This window comes from Dryobates pubescens, chromosome 13 (assembly GCF_014839835.1).
Source record: "Dryobates pubescens isolate bDryPub1 chromosome 13, bDryPub1.pri, whole genome shotgun sequence".
Classification (NCBI taxonomy): domain Eukaryota; kingdom Metazoa; phylum Chordata; class Aves; order Piciformes; family Picidae; genus Dryobates; species Dryobates pubescens.
In genome coordinates, this window is record NC_071624.1 from 1,539,118 (window position 1) to 1,557,710 (window position 18,593).

General features: G+C 58.7%; 3 protein-coding genes across 3 annotated transcripts in view; 1 reads left to right on the forward strand and 2 right to left on the reverse strand.

Annotated features, from left to right (window-relative positions):
• Window positions 1–425, reverse strand: part of KIF1A (kinesin family member 1A) — a 44,871-nt gene extending 44,446 nt beyond the window's left edge. Inside the window, exon 1 of the mRNA XM_054166762.1 lies at window positions 311–425. The gene's annotated coding sequence lies outside the window, so the exon portion shown is untranslated. The remainder of the gene's footprint in view (window positions 1–310) is intronic.
• Window positions 426–3,636: 3,211 nt separating this feature from the next.
• Window positions 3,637–7,217, forward strand: AGXT (alanine--glyoxylate aminotransferase). The gene is made up of 11 exons (XM_009906383.2): window positions 3,637–3,858; window positions 3,968–4,160; window positions 4,491–4,555; window positions 4,635–4,735; window positions 4,962–5,032; window positions 5,344–5,428; window positions 5,658–5,753; window positions 6,026–6,095; window positions 6,205–6,300; window positions 6,511–6,639; window positions 7,110–7,217. Exons 1-11 carry the CDS (start codon window positions 3,694–3,696, stop codon window positions 7,215–7,217), a joined length of 1,179 nt encoding a protein of 392 aa, XP_009904685.2. The 5' UTR covers window positions 3,637–3,693.
• Window positions 7,218–8,076: 859 nt separating this feature from the next.
• On the reverse strand, window positions 8,077–11,437 carry MAB21L4 (mab-21 like 4). The gene is given in 6 exon segments (XM_054166474.1): window positions 8,077–8,542; window positions 9,003–9,027; window positions 9,030–9,228; window positions 10,947–11,045; window positions 11,047–11,164; window positions 11,166–11,437. Coding segments are annotated over 6 exon segments (1,179 nt in total).
• Window positions 11,438–18,593: the final 7,156 nt, after the last annotated feature.

The following is an 18,593-nucleotide window of genomic DNA, read 5'->3' on the forward strand; positions in this document are numbered from 1 at the left end:
CGAGATCCTTCTGGAAGCTGGGGCGGCACCCACCGGAGGCCGCGACGGGGACCCGCGGGAAGACCTCTCCAGCCCGGCCGCCCTCCCCCGCGCCTCGGGGCTCCCCGCAAAATGGCTGCCAGCAGCAGGCCCCCAGCCCCGCCGGACCCTCGGCGGGGGGGGTCTCGCTCACCCCCACGCCACGCCTCGCCGCTGTCGGGGCCGAGAAGGGCGGCAGCGCCCTCCCGGGGCGGCAGCACTGGGACCCCTCCTCAGCCAGCGTCAGGCGTGGCGGAGCAGCCCAGTCTGGCACCGTGCCGTCCGCCCCTACCTCTGTCTGTGCCCGTGCTCGTCCCCGTGCCCTGTGCGGCGGAGCGCAGCGCTCAGCCGCGGCTGGAGGGCGCGGGCATGAAGCCGAGCCGCGCCGTGCGGTGCGATGCCGGTGCGATGCCGGTGCGGTGCGATGCGATGCCGATGCCGGTGCCGGTGCGGTGCCGGTGCGGATGGAGGCAGCCCCGCCCCTGCGGTCCCCGCCCGCCCCGCCCCGCGCGCTGGTTGGCCGCCGCCGCCGCCCGGGGCAGAGGGGGCACCGGGAGATCGCGAGCTGGGGATGGAGCGGTGACGTCAGCGCATCCCACCCCCCAGCCCTGGTCCGCGCTGCGGAACCGGCTCTAAGGGCGCGGGCAGGGGCGGGGCCCCCTGGTCACCTGGCAACCGTCGCCCGGCAACCGTTCCCCCCCGCCCGCCCGGCTTCCCCAGGCGCGGTACCCCGGTCCCGCCGGCACCCTGCCTCGGGAACTGTCTCGCCTGGGCCTCCCACCAGCACCGTGGTCCCCGCTCCGGAGCCAGCCCTGGGCCCCCAGACTCCGGCAGCCCTCGTCTACCAGCACCCATCCCCGGTGTGGAGCTGCTTCAGACCCCAGACCGGTGAGCCCCTCGCCCCACAACCCCGGAGCGACACGGCAGGCTCCCATCCATCTGCCCTGGGGAATTGAGGCCCAGCGCGGAAAGCAGATTACGTCTTTGCTGCCAGCTGTTTCCAGCAGTGCATCCACCCTCGCCCCTCCATGCCAGCCGTGAGGTCACATGTCCCCTCCCTGCCCCAGCCTTTCCACAAGCCTCCTTGGAAGACAGGCAGCCGAGAGGTCTTCATCCATTCACCCGCAGTGGTGGTGGGTGTCCAGCAGGTCTTTCCTGCCAGTGTCTTAGGGACTGTTTTCAGTGACACCATGAGCATCTGGCAGCAACCCCAGCAGGGAGAGTCCTCCCAGACAGAGGAACAGGAAGGGGCTGGCTTGGAACCTCTTAGGGCATCACGACTTCTGATCTTCACTTTAGTAAAGGACAACTGGGCAGAGGTCCCCAGCCTAACCACGGTTTCCATCATCCATATGTGGTGTTGGCCACACTGGCTCCCAGCTCCTCTCAGACAATCCAGCTGCCTGGCCAGAAGTGCTCTTGCCTGGCACCATTGCCAGCATGACATGCCTCTTCAAGTTGTCTTCAGCACAAGCCACCAGCCCTAGTTCTGCTGGGAAGGACTTTCCACCTCATAATTGTCATTTCGAGACCAAAGTTTTGCTCACTGAGTGGCACCTGTGGCCAGGGACCCACTCCTGGACCTGCCAGGAGCTGGCAGCAGGCAGCTGGTTGGAATTTCTGAGTACAGATAGCAGAGAACATGCCAGAGGATGGGCATGATACAATGGATTTTGGTCACATGTGGACAGTGACAGGCAGGGCATACTGAAGAGGCACACATGGCCTGTGGCATCACCAGGACATGCTGTGATGTCTGTGAACCAGGCTGAGCTCACAGAGCACTGCTGTCTGCAGTGGGAGCTGTAGCCATGGCCTGCAGCTCTGCCCTTGTGCAAACCACCCCAATTATGTCTCCTCCAGGTGGCTGTCCTTGGGCCATGTGTCAGAGAATCACAGAATCATAGAATGCATTGGGCTGAAAGGGAGCCTTAAAGATCATCTTGCCTAACCCCCCTGCAGTCAGCAGGGACACCTCCAACTAAAGCAGGCTGCTCAGGGCCCTCTTAAGCTTGACCTGGGCTGTCTCTAAGGATGGGGGTTCCACCACCTCCCTGGGCAGCCTGTGCCAGTGTCTCCCCAGCCTCACTGTGCAGAACTTCCCCCTGACGTCCAACCTAAATCTGCCCTGCTCTGATTCCAAACCATTGCCTCTTGTCCTATCCCCACAGCCCCTTCTGAACAGTCCCTGCCCAGCCTGCCTGTAGGTCCCCTGCAGAGACTGAAATGCAGCTCTAAGGTCTCCCAGGAGCCTTCTCTTCCCCAGGGCTGAATAGCCCCAACTCTCTCAGCCTGTCTTTTTAGGAGAGGTGCTCCAGCCCCCTGATCATATTAGTGGCCTCCTCTGGATCCTCTCCATCAGGTCCATGTTCCTCTTCTGTTGGGGCCCCACAGCTGGACACATCCCTGCAGGTGAGGGGCAGGATCCCCTCTCTCCATCTCTGGCCATGCTGCTTTGGATGCAGCCCAGGCTGCCCCTGGCCTTCTGTGCTGCCAGTGCCCACTGCTGGCTCCTGTTCAGCTTCTCACTCACCAGCACCCCCAAGTCCTTCTCTGCAGGGCTGCCCTCAGTCTCATCACCCCCAACCTGGACTGATATTGAGGGTTGCCCTGACCTTGCACTTTGCCTTATTGAACCTCAGGAGGTTCTTCGCAGCCCACCTCTCCAGCCAGCCCAGGTCCCTCTGGATGGCACCCTGTCTCTCAGTCTTACCAGCCACACCACTCAGCATGGTATCATCTGCAGACTTGCTGAGGGTGCCTCAATCTCACCGACTGTATCACTGCTGAAGACACTGAACAGCACTGGTCCCAGTACAGACCCTCGAGTGACACCACTTGTCACCTGTCTCCGTCTGGACATTGAGCTGTTGGCTACTACCCTTTGGCTGCAACCATGTAACCAATTCCTTATCCACTGGGCAGTCCACCCATCAAAACCATCTCTCTTCAGTGTAGAGAGAAGGCCATTCACAGATTCATAGAATGGTTTGGGTTGGAAGGCACATTAAAGGTCATTTAGTTCCAGTCCCCTGCCGTGGGCAGGGACACTATCCACTAGACCAGGCTGCTCAAGGCCTCATCCAGCCTGGCCTTAAACATCTCCAGTTGTGGGGGACTGTGTCAAGATAGGTGACATTCATGGTCTTCCAGGGTGCTTCTAGAAGGCAGCTCCTTGATCAGTGAGACTTAGCTGACAGAGCTTTGTACTGCTGGAGGAGCAATGACCGTGGCAGCTGTGCCAAGCCAATCCCAACACAACCACCCCATGTGACAGGAGAGCTGCATACCCAGGAGCAGGGATCCCACCTGCTATGACAGCACTGGGAACCATCAACCAGTGTCCTGCAGGCCATGAGGATGGTGTCTGTGGGAATGTTTTCCAGTCCCAGAGGCTAGCATGCCTGGGGAGCAACCCCCCCTGCAGCACTAGCAAGAGGGGAACCCCCAAACTGAGGGGGCTGAGACAGCAGGGGCAGTGCTGGTGGCACATTAACTGGATGAGGAGGTGGCCGGGGGCAGAGTCCAGGCCCATGGCGGGGGGGGGCACCAAGACCCAGGGTCAGGGTCCACGGTGGTGCTGGGGACTGCTGGCAGAGGATGTGCTGTGGTGCAGTGCTGTCTGCTGTGAGGGCAGCCTCCACTGCTCCTCTGCTCTGGGCTCGGCTCCTGGGGATGGCCACCAGCCTGCTCCGCGTTCCCCCGCCCCAGGGGCTGCTCCGGCCCTTGGCTGTGCCAGAGAGGTTGCTGCTGGGTCCGGGGCCCAGCAATGTGCCCCCCCGCATACTGGCTGCAGGGGGCCGACAGCTCCTAGGCCATATGCACCCCGAGGTGCTGCAGGTGAGCTGACTCAGCCCAGCCTTCCTCCCCTTCTCTCTCTCACCCTTCCAAGCACCCTGCTGGGATGAGGAGGGCAGCAGTGGTGTCAGCGAGTCCCCTGCTGCCACAGGTGATGGACGAGATCAAGGCAGGCATCCAGTATGCCTTCCAGACACAGAACCAGTTGACCTTGGCCATCAGTGGCACTGGCCACTGTGCCATGGAGGCTGCCCTCCTCAATCTGCTGGAGCACGGTGACACCGCGCTGGTGGCCATCAATGGCATCTGGGGACAACGCGCCGCCGACATCGCCAGGAGATTAGGTAGGCTGAGACAGCTGGATGGTGCTGATGGGACTCAGGGGACTGGGTTTTCAGGTGGGATGCCAGAATGTGACCCCGGCTTGCAGTCCCAGCAGCAGTGATGAGTGGCATGGCTTCCACAGCCAGGAAGCGCTCCAGGTTTCTTTCCAAGGTGATGTCCCTCCATTGATGGTGGTTATGGCTCTCCCACTGGGCAAATCTGCAGGAGGTCAGACCCTGGTGGGCAGCTGTGCTCCTGGTTCACGAACGACCAACTCCCTTGTGGTACAGGTTGCTGCCCAGTGGGAGGTATGCCCAAAGCTCACCACCCTTTTCCTAAACCCTTCCCAGGAGCCAGTGTCCATGAGCTGCTGAAGCCACCGGGGGAGTACTTCACTCAGTGGGACATAGAGGAGGTGAGTGCCAGCCACAGTGTGGGGGTGGTGAGGATGAACTAGCCCTGGGGGCAGTCACCTTCTTCTGTATTTCATGCAGGGCCTGGTGCACCACAAGCCCTCAGTGCTCTTCATCACCCATGGCGAGTCCTCCACTGGGGTGCTGCAGCCGCTGGAGGGGCTGGGCGAGCTGTGCCACCGGTCAGTGTGTGGTGGACACCTACAGGGGCTGGCAGCATGCCAAGGTTGCCACTGGGGATTGGGGCACAGGGATTTTCATGCCCTGAGCTCTCCTCTGGCTCTGCTGTGCTGGAAGCAGATGACATCAGTGAAACAGCATCAGGGGAACCAGGATCTGGGGCCTGGGCTAATAGGAGTGGCAAGAGGAGGTGGCAGGGACATCAAGCCAAGCTTTGTACTCCTACAGGCATGGCTGTCTGCTAATCGTGGATGCGGTGGCATCACTTGGGGGAGCCCCCATCTTCATGGACCAGCAGGGTAAGAGACACAGTGCACCAGAGGCACCCGGGGAGCAAGAGAGTTCACTCCTGGGCAAGGCAGGGTAGGCAGTGGGATCAGCTCCACAACCATATTTCAGGCTAGCAGCACTAGAAACTGGTCCATCTGCAGCTACAGACACTCCGGAGGACCATCAGCAATGCCAGGGTGTCCCTCAAAGCAGGCCAAGCACAACAGGACCTGCAGTGTGTGCCACCCTGTGCTTCCCATTCACCACTTGCAGCTGGGCAGGGGGTGTGCTCCCAATGGCACTCCCAGTTCCCTAAGCAGCTGCTTCCTCTCTCAAACAGAGATTGATGCTCTGTACTCAGGGTCTCAGAAAGTCCTCAATGTCCCCCCGGGCAGTGCCCTCATCTCCTTCAGCCAGCGAGCCAGGTGAGAGCAACCCTGTCCTACTAGAGGGAAATGCAGTGGGGCTGGGGGGAGGCTGTAACCCTCCTTGCTGTGCCAGCCTTCAGCTCCAGCCCCACATACCCAGCAGCAGCTCTGCGGGGTCAGAGCTCAACCTGTCCCTGGGCAGTGATGGACACTCCTACAGGACTGACCCCACTCTAGAGCTGGTGAGGTCAAGGTCCAGCTTCTACCCAGCGCTCTGCTTTGCCAGGGAGAAGATGCTAAGGAGGAAGACGAAGCCCTTGTCCTTCTACCTGGACATGGGCTGGCTGGCAAACTACTGGGGCTGCGACGGGGAGCCGCGGAGGTGAGAGCAGGCAGTGCCAGAGCAGAGGGCCATGGTCACCTGCACCCACAGCCTTTGCCCCAGCCTGGGGCTGCCTGCCCTGCAGGGCTCATGCCCTGTCTCCCCATCACCCTGTCTTGCTGGTCACAAAGTGGTCCTGCAAGATTTGCATCCCCTCTGTGCTGGTTGAAGAGGAAGAAGGATGCTGTGCCCCAGTTCCCCCCATCACAAGCTGGAGCCTGCTCTGCCGCAGGCTGGACTGAGCCCACCTGGGTGCCCCTTGGGTTTTGCAGGTATCACCACACAGCACCCATCAACAGTTTCTTCAGCCTACGAGAAGGCTTAGCCATGCTGGCAGAGCTGGTGAGCAGCACTGGGCAGGCAGGGGGGCACTGGCAGTGCTTGGGAGAAGGGCAGGTGCCAGGAGGTCCACCCCAGCAGCAATGACCTTCTCCCTCCTCTCTGCCCACAGGGTCTGGAGAGCTCATGGGAGCAGCACCAGGCTAACTGTGTTCAACTGTGTCAGGGCCTGCGTGATCTGGGTCTTGAGCTCTTTGTGAAGGAGGAGGTGGGTATGGGGCAAGCCCAACTCCATGGTGCATAGGCAGGGTGAGGAAGACATGGTCTTGAGGGGATGGAGATGTGCCTGGGCAGGTTTTAATGCTGGAGAAAAAAAATCCCCCTCCAGTAATGCTCTCTCCTGGCAGGCCACAGACTTACTGGGGGCCAGGGCCACAGCCAGGAGCTGCAGGTTTAACCCAGCTTCTCTCTTCCCCAGAAGGCAAGACTTCCCACCGTCACCACTGTCAGGGTGCCCGAGGGCTACGACTGGAAGGATATAGTAGCCTTTCTCATGGACAACCACGCCATCGAGATTGCTGGGGGCCTGGGTCCTTCTCTGGGCAAGGTGGGCAGCATTGTCCCCTCTCACTGACCACAGCCAGGCACTGAACCCAGTTGTGGCCACATCTATCAGCAGCACACCCCACAGCTACTTGTTGCTGGCTGGTGAAAATGCCAAGCACAGGGCTGGATGCATCACATGGCCTCCAGCAATGCAGAGGGGCTCCGAAATACACCCCCACACACACCTCCAGCAACACACAGGGGCTCCTAACCATACACAACTGCAGCAGGTAACTGCATAACCCTGCACTAGTGTCACTAGTGTCACTAGCAGGGTGACACGTCCTCGGAAGAAGCAAGCATTAGGCAGGAGCGATCAGGGAGCTGTGCACATTCACTCGTGCCCAGCCATGCACATGGCCGCTCCTGTGTCCCCTGTTCCGCAAGGGAGCCTGCACTCTGCCGCTGGCCGCTTCGCTGGCAGGGGGGTCGCCTCAAGAGTGGGTGCTGCAGACATCCTTGTCCTCCCAGGTCCTGCGAATCGGCCTCATGGGCTGCAACTCGACCAGCTGCAACGTGGACCGTCTGCTGCGGGCCCTGCGAGATGCCCTCGGGCGCTGCCGCCGCAGCAGTCTGTGAGCAGCTCTGCAACAGGGGGGCGGGGGCCGGGCACGGTGGCTCAGTGCCTGGCTGCAGGCAGCTGGCAAGCAGAGGGACTCCACTGCCTCCCTCAGACGCTGGCAGGAAACGCTACAGCACTCTGCAACTCAAGCCAGAGCAGGAAGAGCAGAGGACATGGAGGTGAGGACTGCAGCGCGGCAAAGACAGGATGTGGCTCAAAACCTCTTCTTCGGCTCCCCCACGCAGGGTCATTCCTCACCCTGATAGCCTGCCCCCAGCTCCTCCGCTTTCCCCAGCCGCAGCCCCCACTGCACGCACACCGGCTGGATGAGGGTCCAACCACAGGTCCCTTCCCCTCTCACCACCATCACCCTCAGCTGTCCCTGTACCAGAGCCCAGTAGTGCAGGATGCCAGCCATCCTCCCCCAGGTTAGGTACCCTGGGATGAAACACCTGCCTCGGAGCCCAGCTTTGTGAGGGGAGACCAGAGACCATGCACCCCTGCCCAGCTGAAGGAAACATGCCCTTGCTCCCCAGTGCCAGCTCTCCTCAATAAAGTGACAGGTCAGCATGCTTCTCCCTGTCTCTGCAGCTCACCTTGCACGCCCCCAGGTCTGGAGTCTTCCAGATGGGGCAGCAGTGGATTCCTGCTCAGCTCTGCTGGAGCATCTCTTGTCTGGATCCAGTATCCCTGAAACTAAGTGGAGGCGGGAGTGGAATTAGGCAAGGGGGTTCCCTGCTCTGCTTGAGCCCTGTGCCCCAGAATTGCCAGGCTCCTGCAGCCTCCACGGCCAGTAGCTGCCAGGGGTCATAGGGCTCAGGGGCACAAGTTCCAGTCCATCCTAAGATGCCCACCCAGGAGAGTTCTGGTACTGCCTCACAAGAGCAGCTGATGGACTGCTGTTACCTGGCTGAGCAAGATGTCAAAGTAGGATGTGTCCTAGTAGGACCCATCCTTGGCAGGAAGGTGAAGAAGGGCTTGGGTGCCAGGGTCTGTCATCCAGCTTACAGCATATGCAGGGATGACAAAATGGAAGTGGAAGAAGCTTCGTGGGGGCCTGTCAAAGCTCTCCACCTTACGGTATAGGGAAGCGAGGTGTGGGGCTTCCCCTTAGAGGAGGTTCTCATCCAGATGCACTAAGTGGGGCAGGTGCTGGATGACCAGGCAGTGGAGGAGAATCACCAGGAGCATATAGACAGAGATGTCTAGGTCCTGTCAGTCCTCGGGGGAGGGGAAGAGCTCTGTGCTCCCCTGTGTGTAGTGGGGAGGGCTGCATGCTACTTCAGAGAGGAGGGACTGGACCCCAAGGAGGGGCCAAGCATCCAACTGCACCACATTGTGCCTGAACAGAGCCTGGGCTGGTCCAGCCCTGTCCCTGGGGCCAGGTAGCTGTGCTGGCAAGCCAGATGTGTGTCACCCTGGTGCCTCTCCCTCCTGCAGCCCACTCTGGGAAGTACCTCATCACTCTGCTGCTGCTAGGGACCCAGGATTGCTCCTGAAGCCCAAGCAGGGAAGTGGGAGCTGCCACCATCTGCACGACCACGCTTGAGCTCCTGTGAACAATTTGCAGGGACTCCTTCAGCTGCAGCCCTCTCTTTCCTCGAGCTGCCTGAAATCTGGCTGAGATTCTCTCCCCAGCACAGGGCACTTGGTCTGGCCATCACAAGGGGGTGACTTTACCCACCAGTTGACATGTCCCTCCACTTTCCCACCCACGTTTTGCCCACAGCCAGCAGTGTTGCCAGCCAAGGGGGATCCTTGGTGTGAGGTCTCCTCACCCTGCATGCAGCCAAGCCACCCACCTCCTGCAGTGGGGGGTGGCAGGATGAAGTGGGCCTCTCTTGCAGCCTTCCCAAGGCTACCTTTGGGGAAGCCCCTGTCACTCTGACACCCCCTGAGCCAGGGTGGCTCCTGGCACCTCCTCACCACAGGGATCATGTCAAAGTGGACAGACTTCCAGCTGCTGTGGATCAGCAGGGAACCCTCCATGGCATTTTCCTGCCTACTTTTGGTGCTGAAGTCACCTGGATGAAGAGGGTCTGACTGTGTTTAGGTTACCGCAGCCCATCCCACAGGCCGAACCAGATCTGTGCCACAATGGTCATCAGCACACCCCACTCAACTCAGCCCTTTCCAGTGCTACAGTTTGGCTGTGGTTCTCCATCAAAAGCCATTCTCCAAAGCCTGCTGGGGTGGTTTTGGAGAAGGAGCATTGCTCCAGGGAGGCTCAGGGCCAGGCCATCAGGTGCAGGCACAGCAGGGAGCTCTGAGCGGCCAAACAGGGCCATGCTGCTAGGTAGGTGAACAGTGCCAAGAAAAACAGCATGGTCCAAGAAAAATGGATGAAGAAAGGTCTCAAGTTGTGAGGTTAGAGCAAGAAGAAGGGGTCAGGCTTGGCTATGGAGGGAAGGAGGGAATGATGAGCTTCCTGAAGCTATGTTGAGAAACTTTTCCAGATATGAGGCCCTCTCATGTTTCCCTTTCCATTAGATCTGAGATTTACTTCAAGAAGCACTTTTGGAGATGGAAATGGACAAAGAGGCCAATGAGATTTTCATGGCTGTTCCCAGAGTTCCTTTCCCTTCTTAGGGATACTGCTGTCAACTGGGGCTCATGTGTGCACAGACTCAGACTCATGCCTCGAGGCCCCAGTCCACCCCTGCTGCACTTCCAACTCCAAATATGCTGCTCCAGGTAGCAGGGGGAACTTAGAGGCCAGGAGAGACTGGGGGGCAGTTAGGATGAGCCAAACACACCAGCTCCCTCAGCAAGTCCCTCCTGGGAACTAACCACAAGTATCACAGCACTGGTTAGGCCACCCCTTGAGTCCTGTGTCCAGCTCTGGGCCCCTCAGTTTAGGAAAGATGTTGAGCTGCTGGAAGGTGTCCAGAGAAGGGCAACAAAGCTGGGGAGGGGTCTGGAGCACAGCCCTGTGAGGAGAGGCTGAGGGAGCTGGGGTTGCTTAGCCTGGAGAAGAGGAGGCTCAGGGGAGACCTTCTTGCTCTCCACCTCCCTGAAGGGAGGTTGTAGCTGGGGGGGTGGGGTGGGGGGGGTGAGGTTGGTCTCTTCTCCCAGGCAAGCAGCACCAGAACAAGAGGACACAGTCTCAAGCTGCACCAGGGGAGGTTTAGGCTGGAGGTTAGGAAGAAATTCCTCCCAGCAAGAGAGATTGGCCATTGGGATGTGCTGCCCAGGGAGGTGGTGGAGTCCCCATCCCTGGAGGTGTTTAAGAAGAGCCTGGATGAGGCCCTTGGTGCCATGGTTTAGTTGATCAGATGGTGCTGGGTGAGAGGTTGAACTTGATGATCTCTGAGGTCTTTTCCAACCTGGTTTATTCTATTCCATTCCATTCCATTCCATTCCATTCCATTCCATTCCATTCCATTCCATTCCATTCCATTCCATTCCATTCCATTCCATTCCATTCTATTCCATTCATCTGTGAAAGTTGCATGGAGCTGCCACCCACCAAGGGGGTGCCATCAGCCCAGAGTGAGGATGCCCAAGGATGATTCTGCTGCAATGGGACAGCAGGAAGAAATCTGTATCTCCTCCTTAGCTAAGCATAAAGCCAGAACTAGCACATTGCAGGGTGCTCCCTCACTAGGGCAGGCTTTGGGTGGGCCATATGCCTGGGGACTTAAACCTTAGCCCACTTGCACAGGGACCACCACCAAGATGGGCTCCCCAGCTCTGCTGGAGGCAGCTCCTGGCTGGGGAAGCGCCATTCTGGTGTAGGAATCTGTCTGGAGCAGGAAGCAGCATTGGCAGCTCATGATGGCTGAAACAAGGAGCTCTTTGAGGTGCTGGAGTACTGCACCACCTCCTTGCTCCATCACGCCTATCTGTGCTGGTCTGGTCCTCCAAGTCGGTTCCTGGAGAGAACATTTCCACAGAACAAGGTCCTAGACCTGGGGGGTGTCTGGCTGGAATGTCCCTGGGTTGTCAGGCCAGTGGCCACAATCACCAGCAGGGTGACATCCATGGTGACAGCATCTTTGGAGGCACAGGGAGCCAACTCTAAGGCTTCCAGGTTCCTGGCACAGCCTATGAGGAAGCAAGGCTGCCTGATGTGGGCATTCTTCAGCAAGGGCAGCATGAAATTCTCCAGCCCCTGGTTTTCACAAGACACTCTGAGGCAGTTGTGCCAGTGGGAAGTGCTGGCTGCCATGGCAGCTCCACCACCATTCCAAATCTGCTCAAAGTAGGAGCAAAAATATGTGGGCAGGAAGACCATGACTGGGAGCCAGCACAGGACAGGACAGGCAGAGGGAAACTACAGCTGGGTGTTGACAAGAACCACTGCTGGGCCAGTGCCAGGGAGAGCTGCTAGGAGCATCATGTGCCCCCAGGGCAGATCCAGGCTGGGGCACTGAGTCACACCGTGATTCCCCCTGGCGATGCAGCAGGGTGACAAGAGATGCTCAGCCCATGGGTCATGCCAGGACGATGATGTGGTCCCTCATACCACTCTTAGCCCCAGCAGCATCCCCTCACAACCAGTGCCAGATGAAGGTGAACCACCACCCTCCTGCCCCGGCCCAGCTGCCCAGGGCTGCCAGGGCAGGGCTGGTCTGAACCTGTATTGTGCCCACAGGAGCTGAGAGTAGGCTCCTGCTGGAGCCAGGACATGTGGTGGTGGCTGTGGGAGGACTGCAAGACCCCATGCCTGCCATGTAAGTGCTCAGCTCAGCTCTGCAGGCCCAGCCCATGGTCAGGGTCAGGCCTGCAGATGTGGGCAGCTCTCAATGCCCCTTACCCAGACAGACCTCCTGGATGAAGCCCACCTCAGTGTATATGTAACCCTGGAATGCAGCTCAGGCTGGGATTCAACTGGCCCTCCAGAAAGGGACCTGGGAGTCCTGGTGGACACCAAGCTGAGCAGGAGTGGACAATGACCTGCAGTGGTAAATAAAGCCAGCAGGATGCTGGACTGCATCACCAGCAGAGATAAAGTCATTGTCCCACGCTGCTCAGTGCTGGTCAGACCACACCTGGGGCACTGCCTGCAGTGTCCCCACTGAACAAAAGAGAGGTGTCCAGAGAAGGGTCAGGAGAATGATCAGATGATTGGCAGCCCTGCCATGTCTAGAAAGGCTGAGAGAGCTGGGGGTGTTCAGCTTGGAGAAGAGAAGGCTCCCTGCTGCCCTGCTTCCATCACTGCACAGCCTGCTGCCCTGCTCCTATCACTGCACAGCCAGCTGCCCTGCTTCCATCACTGCACAGCCTGCTGCCCTGCTCCCATCACTGCACAGCCAACTGCCCTGCTCCCATCACTGCACAGCCAGCTGCCCTGCTCCCATCACTGCACAGCCAACTGCCCTGCTCCCATCACTGCACAGCCAACTGCCCTGCTCCCATCACTGCACACCCTGCTGCCCTGCTCCCATCAATCCCACCGCACACTCTGCTGCCCTGCTTCCATCACTGCACACCCTGCTGCCCTGCTCCCATCACTGCACAGCCTGCTGCCCTGCTTCCATCACTGCACACCCTGCTGCCCTGCTTCCATCACTGCACACCCTGCTGCCCTGCTCCCATCACTGCACACCCTGCTGTCCTGCTCCCATCACTGCACACCCTGCTGCCCTGCTCCCATCACTGCCATCACTGCACACCCTGCTGCCCTGCTCCCATCACTGCACACCCTGCTGTCCTGCTCCCATCACTGCACACCCTGCTGCCCTGCTCCCATCACTGCCATCACTGCACACCCTGCTGCCCTGCTCCCATCAATCCCACCACTGCACACTCTGCTGCCCTGCTCCCATCACTGCACACCCTGCTGCCCTGCTCCCATCACTGCCATCACTGCACACCCTGCTGTTCTGCTCCCACCACTGCAGATCTCTGGTGCTGCATGTGACTGCCCCAGTTTCTCACTGCCTTTGGCACTGCACTTCACAGAGGTGGATGCCACAAACTGCTTGCCCTCTGCCCCTTCTCACAGACCAGTGCCTTTCCCCTTCTTCCCTTCTCTTTTCCCCTCCCTTTTTCCCCATCCTCCTTTGTCTTTTCCTCTTCCTCTTGCTCTCTCTTCTCTTGCCTCCTTCCCCTTCTTTTTCATCCTTCAACTTCCTCCTTCCTCTTTCCCCTTCCCTCTTTCCCATTTCCCCTTTCCCTTTCTTCCTTCCCCTTCTTCTTCTCATAGAATCATAGAATGGGTTGGGTTGGAAGGGGACCTTAATGATCATCTAGTTCCAGTCACCCTGCCATGGGCAGGGACACCTCCCACCAGCCCAGACTGCTCAAGGCCTCATCCAGCCTGGTTTTGAACACCTCCAGGGAGGGGGCAGCCACAACATCCATGGGCAACCTGTTCCAGTGTCTCACCACCTTCTCCTTCTTCCTCTTTCTCATTTTCCCTTTCTTCTTCCTCCTCTCCTTTCTTCTCTCTTGTTACCCTCTTCCCTTTCCCCTTCCTCTCCCCTGCAGGCAGGGGCCAGGCACAGGCTCTGGAACAGCAGCCAGCCCACCGTTGCCAGGCAGTGCAGGCAGTGGTCCTACTGCAGGCACAGCCGAAGAAGGAAGAGCTGGCTGCATCATGGTGCTGGCTGGGAGCACAGCTGGCAAGACATATGGCCAGCTGAGAGAGGCTGGAGCAGCCATAGGTGCTGCCAGATGTTGGTTGGCACTCCATGCTGGAGTGGCAGCTCAGCAGGGGGGTGTTGGGGGGCAGAAGTGGGTTCCCCTCCAAAGCAGGAGGATGGGCACCAGGGGCAAGCCCGCAGCTTAGTGTGGCAGGTCTGGCTCCTGCCTGCACTTCACCTGCTGGGGGAAGCCTGCCTGGTGCTGTGACCTGTGCATGGGGACCATGGAGTGTGAAGCCACCTTGTGCCCACTGGCATCCCTCCCTGCTGCCCCAGAAGATTTTGAGCTGGGTGCTATCATGGTGGGTCAAGGCAGATGTCCTCTCCCTAGCAAGAGGGAGAGGGGCTGCCGTGGAGGGAAACTGGTGCAGGCTGGGGTGGTGGGGAGACAGCAGAAGTTCCATCCTGTGCAGAGGAGTAGCACTGTGTGTGAGAGTGAGCGGCACAGCCAGGCACAGTGCAGGGCTGGGTATTCTGGGCAGCAGCAGGTAACCTAACCACAGGCTCAAACATGACACGTCTCTGTCGGAGGCAAAACATCTTGGGGGAATGTCCTAGCAAGAAGGTCTGCTGGGCCATGGAAGGCATGGCTGGAGTGCATGGTGTTTGTCTGGACCAGTCACTGGGAGGCTGGTGGGGAACTGCCTGGCACTGGCAGAGGGGCTGAGCTGAATGAGCTAATCGCTCATTTTCCATCTCAGCTTTTTATGGTTCTGTGAATTTCAGCTCCGTTAGAAACAGGAGAAAGAAAACAACCCAAAAATAAAAGCAAGGGCAAGTGAAAGAGAGGGAAAAACCCAGGGGCATGGGAGCACTTGATGTAGCAGGGTGTGGGCAAGGGAGCTGCAGCAAGCACCCAGGGTCCCTCTCAGCTCTCCACTCTATAGGGCACTGTGTATGGCATCACTGCTGAGCCCCAAAGCCTGCAAGATGCCAGCAGAAAGACATGAGGAGTTTGAGCTGGCAGAGCTGGGACCTGGCAGGGCACAGGGAGGTAGGTGGTGCTCTGCCACAGTACCCAGGCTCTGCACTGGCCCCAGCACCACTTCTGGCCACAGGCAGGAGGCCACCAGGAGCAGCATGGGTCCCTGGCAAAAGGCTGGGATGTGGAGTGGAGAGGCAGGAAGGGGAGATAGAGTAATGTAACATGACAGGCTGTTTATTTTGGCAAAAAGGGCTCTTTGCAAAAGATTTCAAAGCCCAGCCCTGGGGCTGCAGGGGACCACACAGAGGAGTGGGAGAGCAGGAGTGTGAGGGGGAGTTCAGTGAGGCACCCAGACAGAGAGGAACCTCCTGCCTGTTTGTCCCAGAGCTGATTTGAGTCCCAGCAGTGAGCGCAGGCTCCAGGGGAGTGCCTCCCACAGAGTGCCCCCTGGAGAGTGCTGCCTGCAGAGAGCCCCCCACAGAATGCCCCCGCAGGGTGCCCCCCGGAGTGCCCCGCAGATGCCCGCTGTTCCTGCACACACGAGCTGGCCTGCAGCACCCCCACAGCCACACGCTCCCCCAGCCCCACTTCCTCTCTCTGGGACAGGGCTCAGCTACAGTCTTGGCTGCCCCAGTGACATTTTAAAAGAGGCTGTTTATTAAAGAAAAAGAATTGCTAGGAAAGAAATAATTAATTATTGTAGTGACAGGAAGAGCTCTGGCTGTGAAAGCCCTGCAGGAGTGCCGGCAAGGAGCTGAGGCTGCGAACGGCAGGGAGCTCGGAGGTGGTTTTCCTCTCTTGTGCTCTTTATTTTTTTTCAGTCCTGCTCCAACATGACACCTCCCCCTCCTTTTCCTCTCCTCTATCCTGGGAAATGAAAACAATTTATTTAATGATGGATCGTCCCTTTCTCTGGTCACTGACCTTCTGGGTGAATTTCTGCTGAGCTCAGCGGAAAACGAAAGGCTGGGTTGTGAATCCCATCTGTGAGTGGGGGAGGGGAGTGTGGGGAGCTCACCCTCACCCTTCTCAAAAGCCCCAGCAACAGACCTGGGGAACAGGCCGAGGCCAGAGAGAGGGTCCTCATGACAGCAGGGGGCTTTTCTGCAGCCACTATCCCCACAGCCCTGGCCCCCATGCTTTGGGAGCCAATGCAGGGGCTGCAGCAGCCCTTAGAGCTCCCCCAGCCCATCCCCTTCTCTCTCTGGAAGACTGACAAAGGCTTCCAGCACCCACTGCCTCCTCTCTGACCTGGCCTGTGGTGCAAGGAGAGGAGGCTGGGGTGAGGTGATGGTTTGGGAGCAGGGAGTGGAGGAGCCGTGCCTGGAGTAGGAGCAGGTAACACAGGAGTGGTCTCCAAACCACCAGCAGCCACATCCCCGCTTGCTGCCCAGTAGCAAGGTGGCAAAGGGACTTTCTAGGTTCAAGGTGGCCATGGGAGATAGCTTCAAACCTGACCAGGCAAGGAAGCCAGGGACAAGGCTGGGAATGGATGCAGAGTGGCATGGGGCTGCCAGTACTGGCCAGCAACCCGCAGCAGGCAGCTCTGTTCCTGTCCAGTCCTTGGCTGATCTCTGATCCCTAGAGAGAGAAAAGCTGAGGAAGTGAGGAGAAGGGGCAGGACCACATCAGCCCCCCACCTTTAATGTGGATGGGTTGTCAGCACCCAGTGTGCATCACCCCTGAGCTCCGGGCATGGGTACAGCGCAGCATCCCCCATCAGTCACACTCAACCCTGAGCTGACCTGCAAAGCAGGAATGGAGCAATGCAGCATCCAACCTCCTCCCCTCTGCTCCTTCCTCTGCTATGGCCTGTTGCTCAAAGCATGGTTCTTGTAAAAATGTGTAAATATTTATACAACAGTAATTTAAAAAACATGGTCTGTCAAGTAATCAAAGCAGTAGAATGTCCCAGGAGCTTTCAGTTGGATTGGGAAATCTGGTGTTGCTTTCTGATGCCATGCTGCGATGCTGGAGTTCTTCATGGCCAGCCTTGGCCCTGTGAACTGCTGAACTTGCTGGCATGGGTTCATAGCAGGTTTGAGGTCTCACATCAACCTGAGCTGCCTGCTGCCAGGAACCCTACCTGGGGATGGGGCTTTGCCGGGCACCAGTTTCAGCCTGACCTCCTGGGTTTGGCACTGTCCCCTGGGCTGGGGCTGCACCAGGAGCCAGAGAAATCTGTGGGTGAAGCACTGCACCCCTGTCCTCTACCAAGCTGAATGACAGGGCCAGAGACTAGTGTGAGGGAGCTGGTGGGATGGCCCCTCGTGCCACAGGGTGGCAGGAGTACTCCCTGGTGACATCCCCATCCCTCTAGAGCCAGCAGAGCACTCAGCATTTGAAAAGCTTGGCTTTGCAGTGCTGAGGAGAATGCCTTGGACTGGAGTTGCCCCCAGGAAATGAGATTTGTGTCCATCTCAGTGGACCCACATTCCCATTCACAGTGGTGTCACCGGTCATGAGCACAGCTGCAGCTCCTCTCCTGCATGGCAGTGGCACCACCTAGCTCCCCTGGCACCACCAAGAATCCCTGAACTGCTACCCTAAAGAGGGAGTAGCATTAGGGGTACCTGGAGATCCTGAGCACCATTTCCTTCTGCTCACTTGGGGCTCCAATGGCTGGGGGAATGTTGGGGATTGACACCAAGCAGTGACACTGCCATCTGCAGCTCAGCTGACCTGCAGCTCTGTGGTTCAGGGGGTGCCAGAGTGGTGAGGGAAGGTGAGTGAGCAGCAGAGAGGAAGGGGTCTCCTCTGTTCCCATGGCCCTGCAGAGCTGGAGGGCAGGGCTAGGCACCATGGAGGGCTCAGGCAGCACAGGGGGTGTGGGAGCTGCATGCAGTAACGTCCTTCCTCCTGGCTGTGCTCCAGCCCCATCCCACCACCAGCATTGGTGTGTTTCGTGTTCTTGCATTCTTTGAACTCGGGCCAGACAACCAGCTCAAACCCCCTCCTTGAAACCTTGGGTCCCCTGTAAAAGCTCATGCACCTCCCTGCACTACCTGGCTGTCTCATCTGCCCCAGGGAGGGAGAGTCCCAGGGATAGGTCTCCTGCATGGGAGGTGATGCTTGTGCTGTGCACGTGTTCCACATCCACAGGGAACAATCTCTGCACTTGATCTAATTAGTTAGAAGGGAGAAGGAGCCAAATCCAAACCATGTGCTGACCTTCAGGCCCCTCCACCTGAAAGAATCCATGCTCAGCGCTCTCTGGATCATTAATAGCTCCCCAGGTCCTTTCTGCACATACCCCCTCCTACCCTGAAATGCTCAGAGCCTAGCAGGGAGGGGGTGGGTAGGGCTTTGTGCTCTTCCCCAATGGCTTTCCAGGGCTGCTTTTCCTGGGAGGTGATGAGTGATCCCAGTGCTGTGAAAAGCAGCCAGGAGGAACTGAGGAATGACTGCCTATGGATTTGGGGCAACCTTAGTGCTGTGGTGCTGGGGACTCAAGCTTGGGGTTGACCAAAAGATCTCTGTCTCCATCCCTCACTCTTGGAGGCAACATCCACCTATCCCTCTAGTGCAACTTCGCAGTGGGCAAGCTTGCCTTGCAGCCAGCCTGGCTCCTGGTGGCCTCCTCTGCTCTCTTGCCAAGTGCCTGCAGAGCCCAGGAGGAAACATCAGGTCCAAACCCTGCTAGGAACTGGGCCAAGGCATTTCACAGTGGAGCTAATAAAGGCAGTAGAAGCCTGGGATGACAGCCTGGGAAAAGCACCTTAGGATGCCACCAGGACCAGCACAGTCTCCATGCTAGCATGACAGCCCCACCAAACACACCCCTCAGAGTGGGCACAAGGGGTCCCGGCCCTATTTGGAGGCCCCTGAGAAGCTGGAAACCCTAACCACAGCTGTGGGGGGAGGAAAGGGGCATTTAC

Bases quoted from the DNA above. Each gene is read 5' to 3' on its own strand.
- AGXT (XM_009906383.2), top strand. From the start codon at position 3,694: ATGGCCACCAGCCTGCTCCGCGTTCCCCCGCCCCAGGGGCTGCTCCGG. The intron at 3,859-3,967 runs GTGAGCTGACTC...CTGCTGCCACAG, and splicing joins TGCACCCCGAGGTGCTGCAG to GTGATGGACGAGATCAAGGC. The intron at 4,161-4,490 runs GTAGGCTGAGAC...AACCCTTCCCAG, and splicing joins CGACATCGCCAGGAGATTAG to GAGCCAGTGTCCATGAGCTG.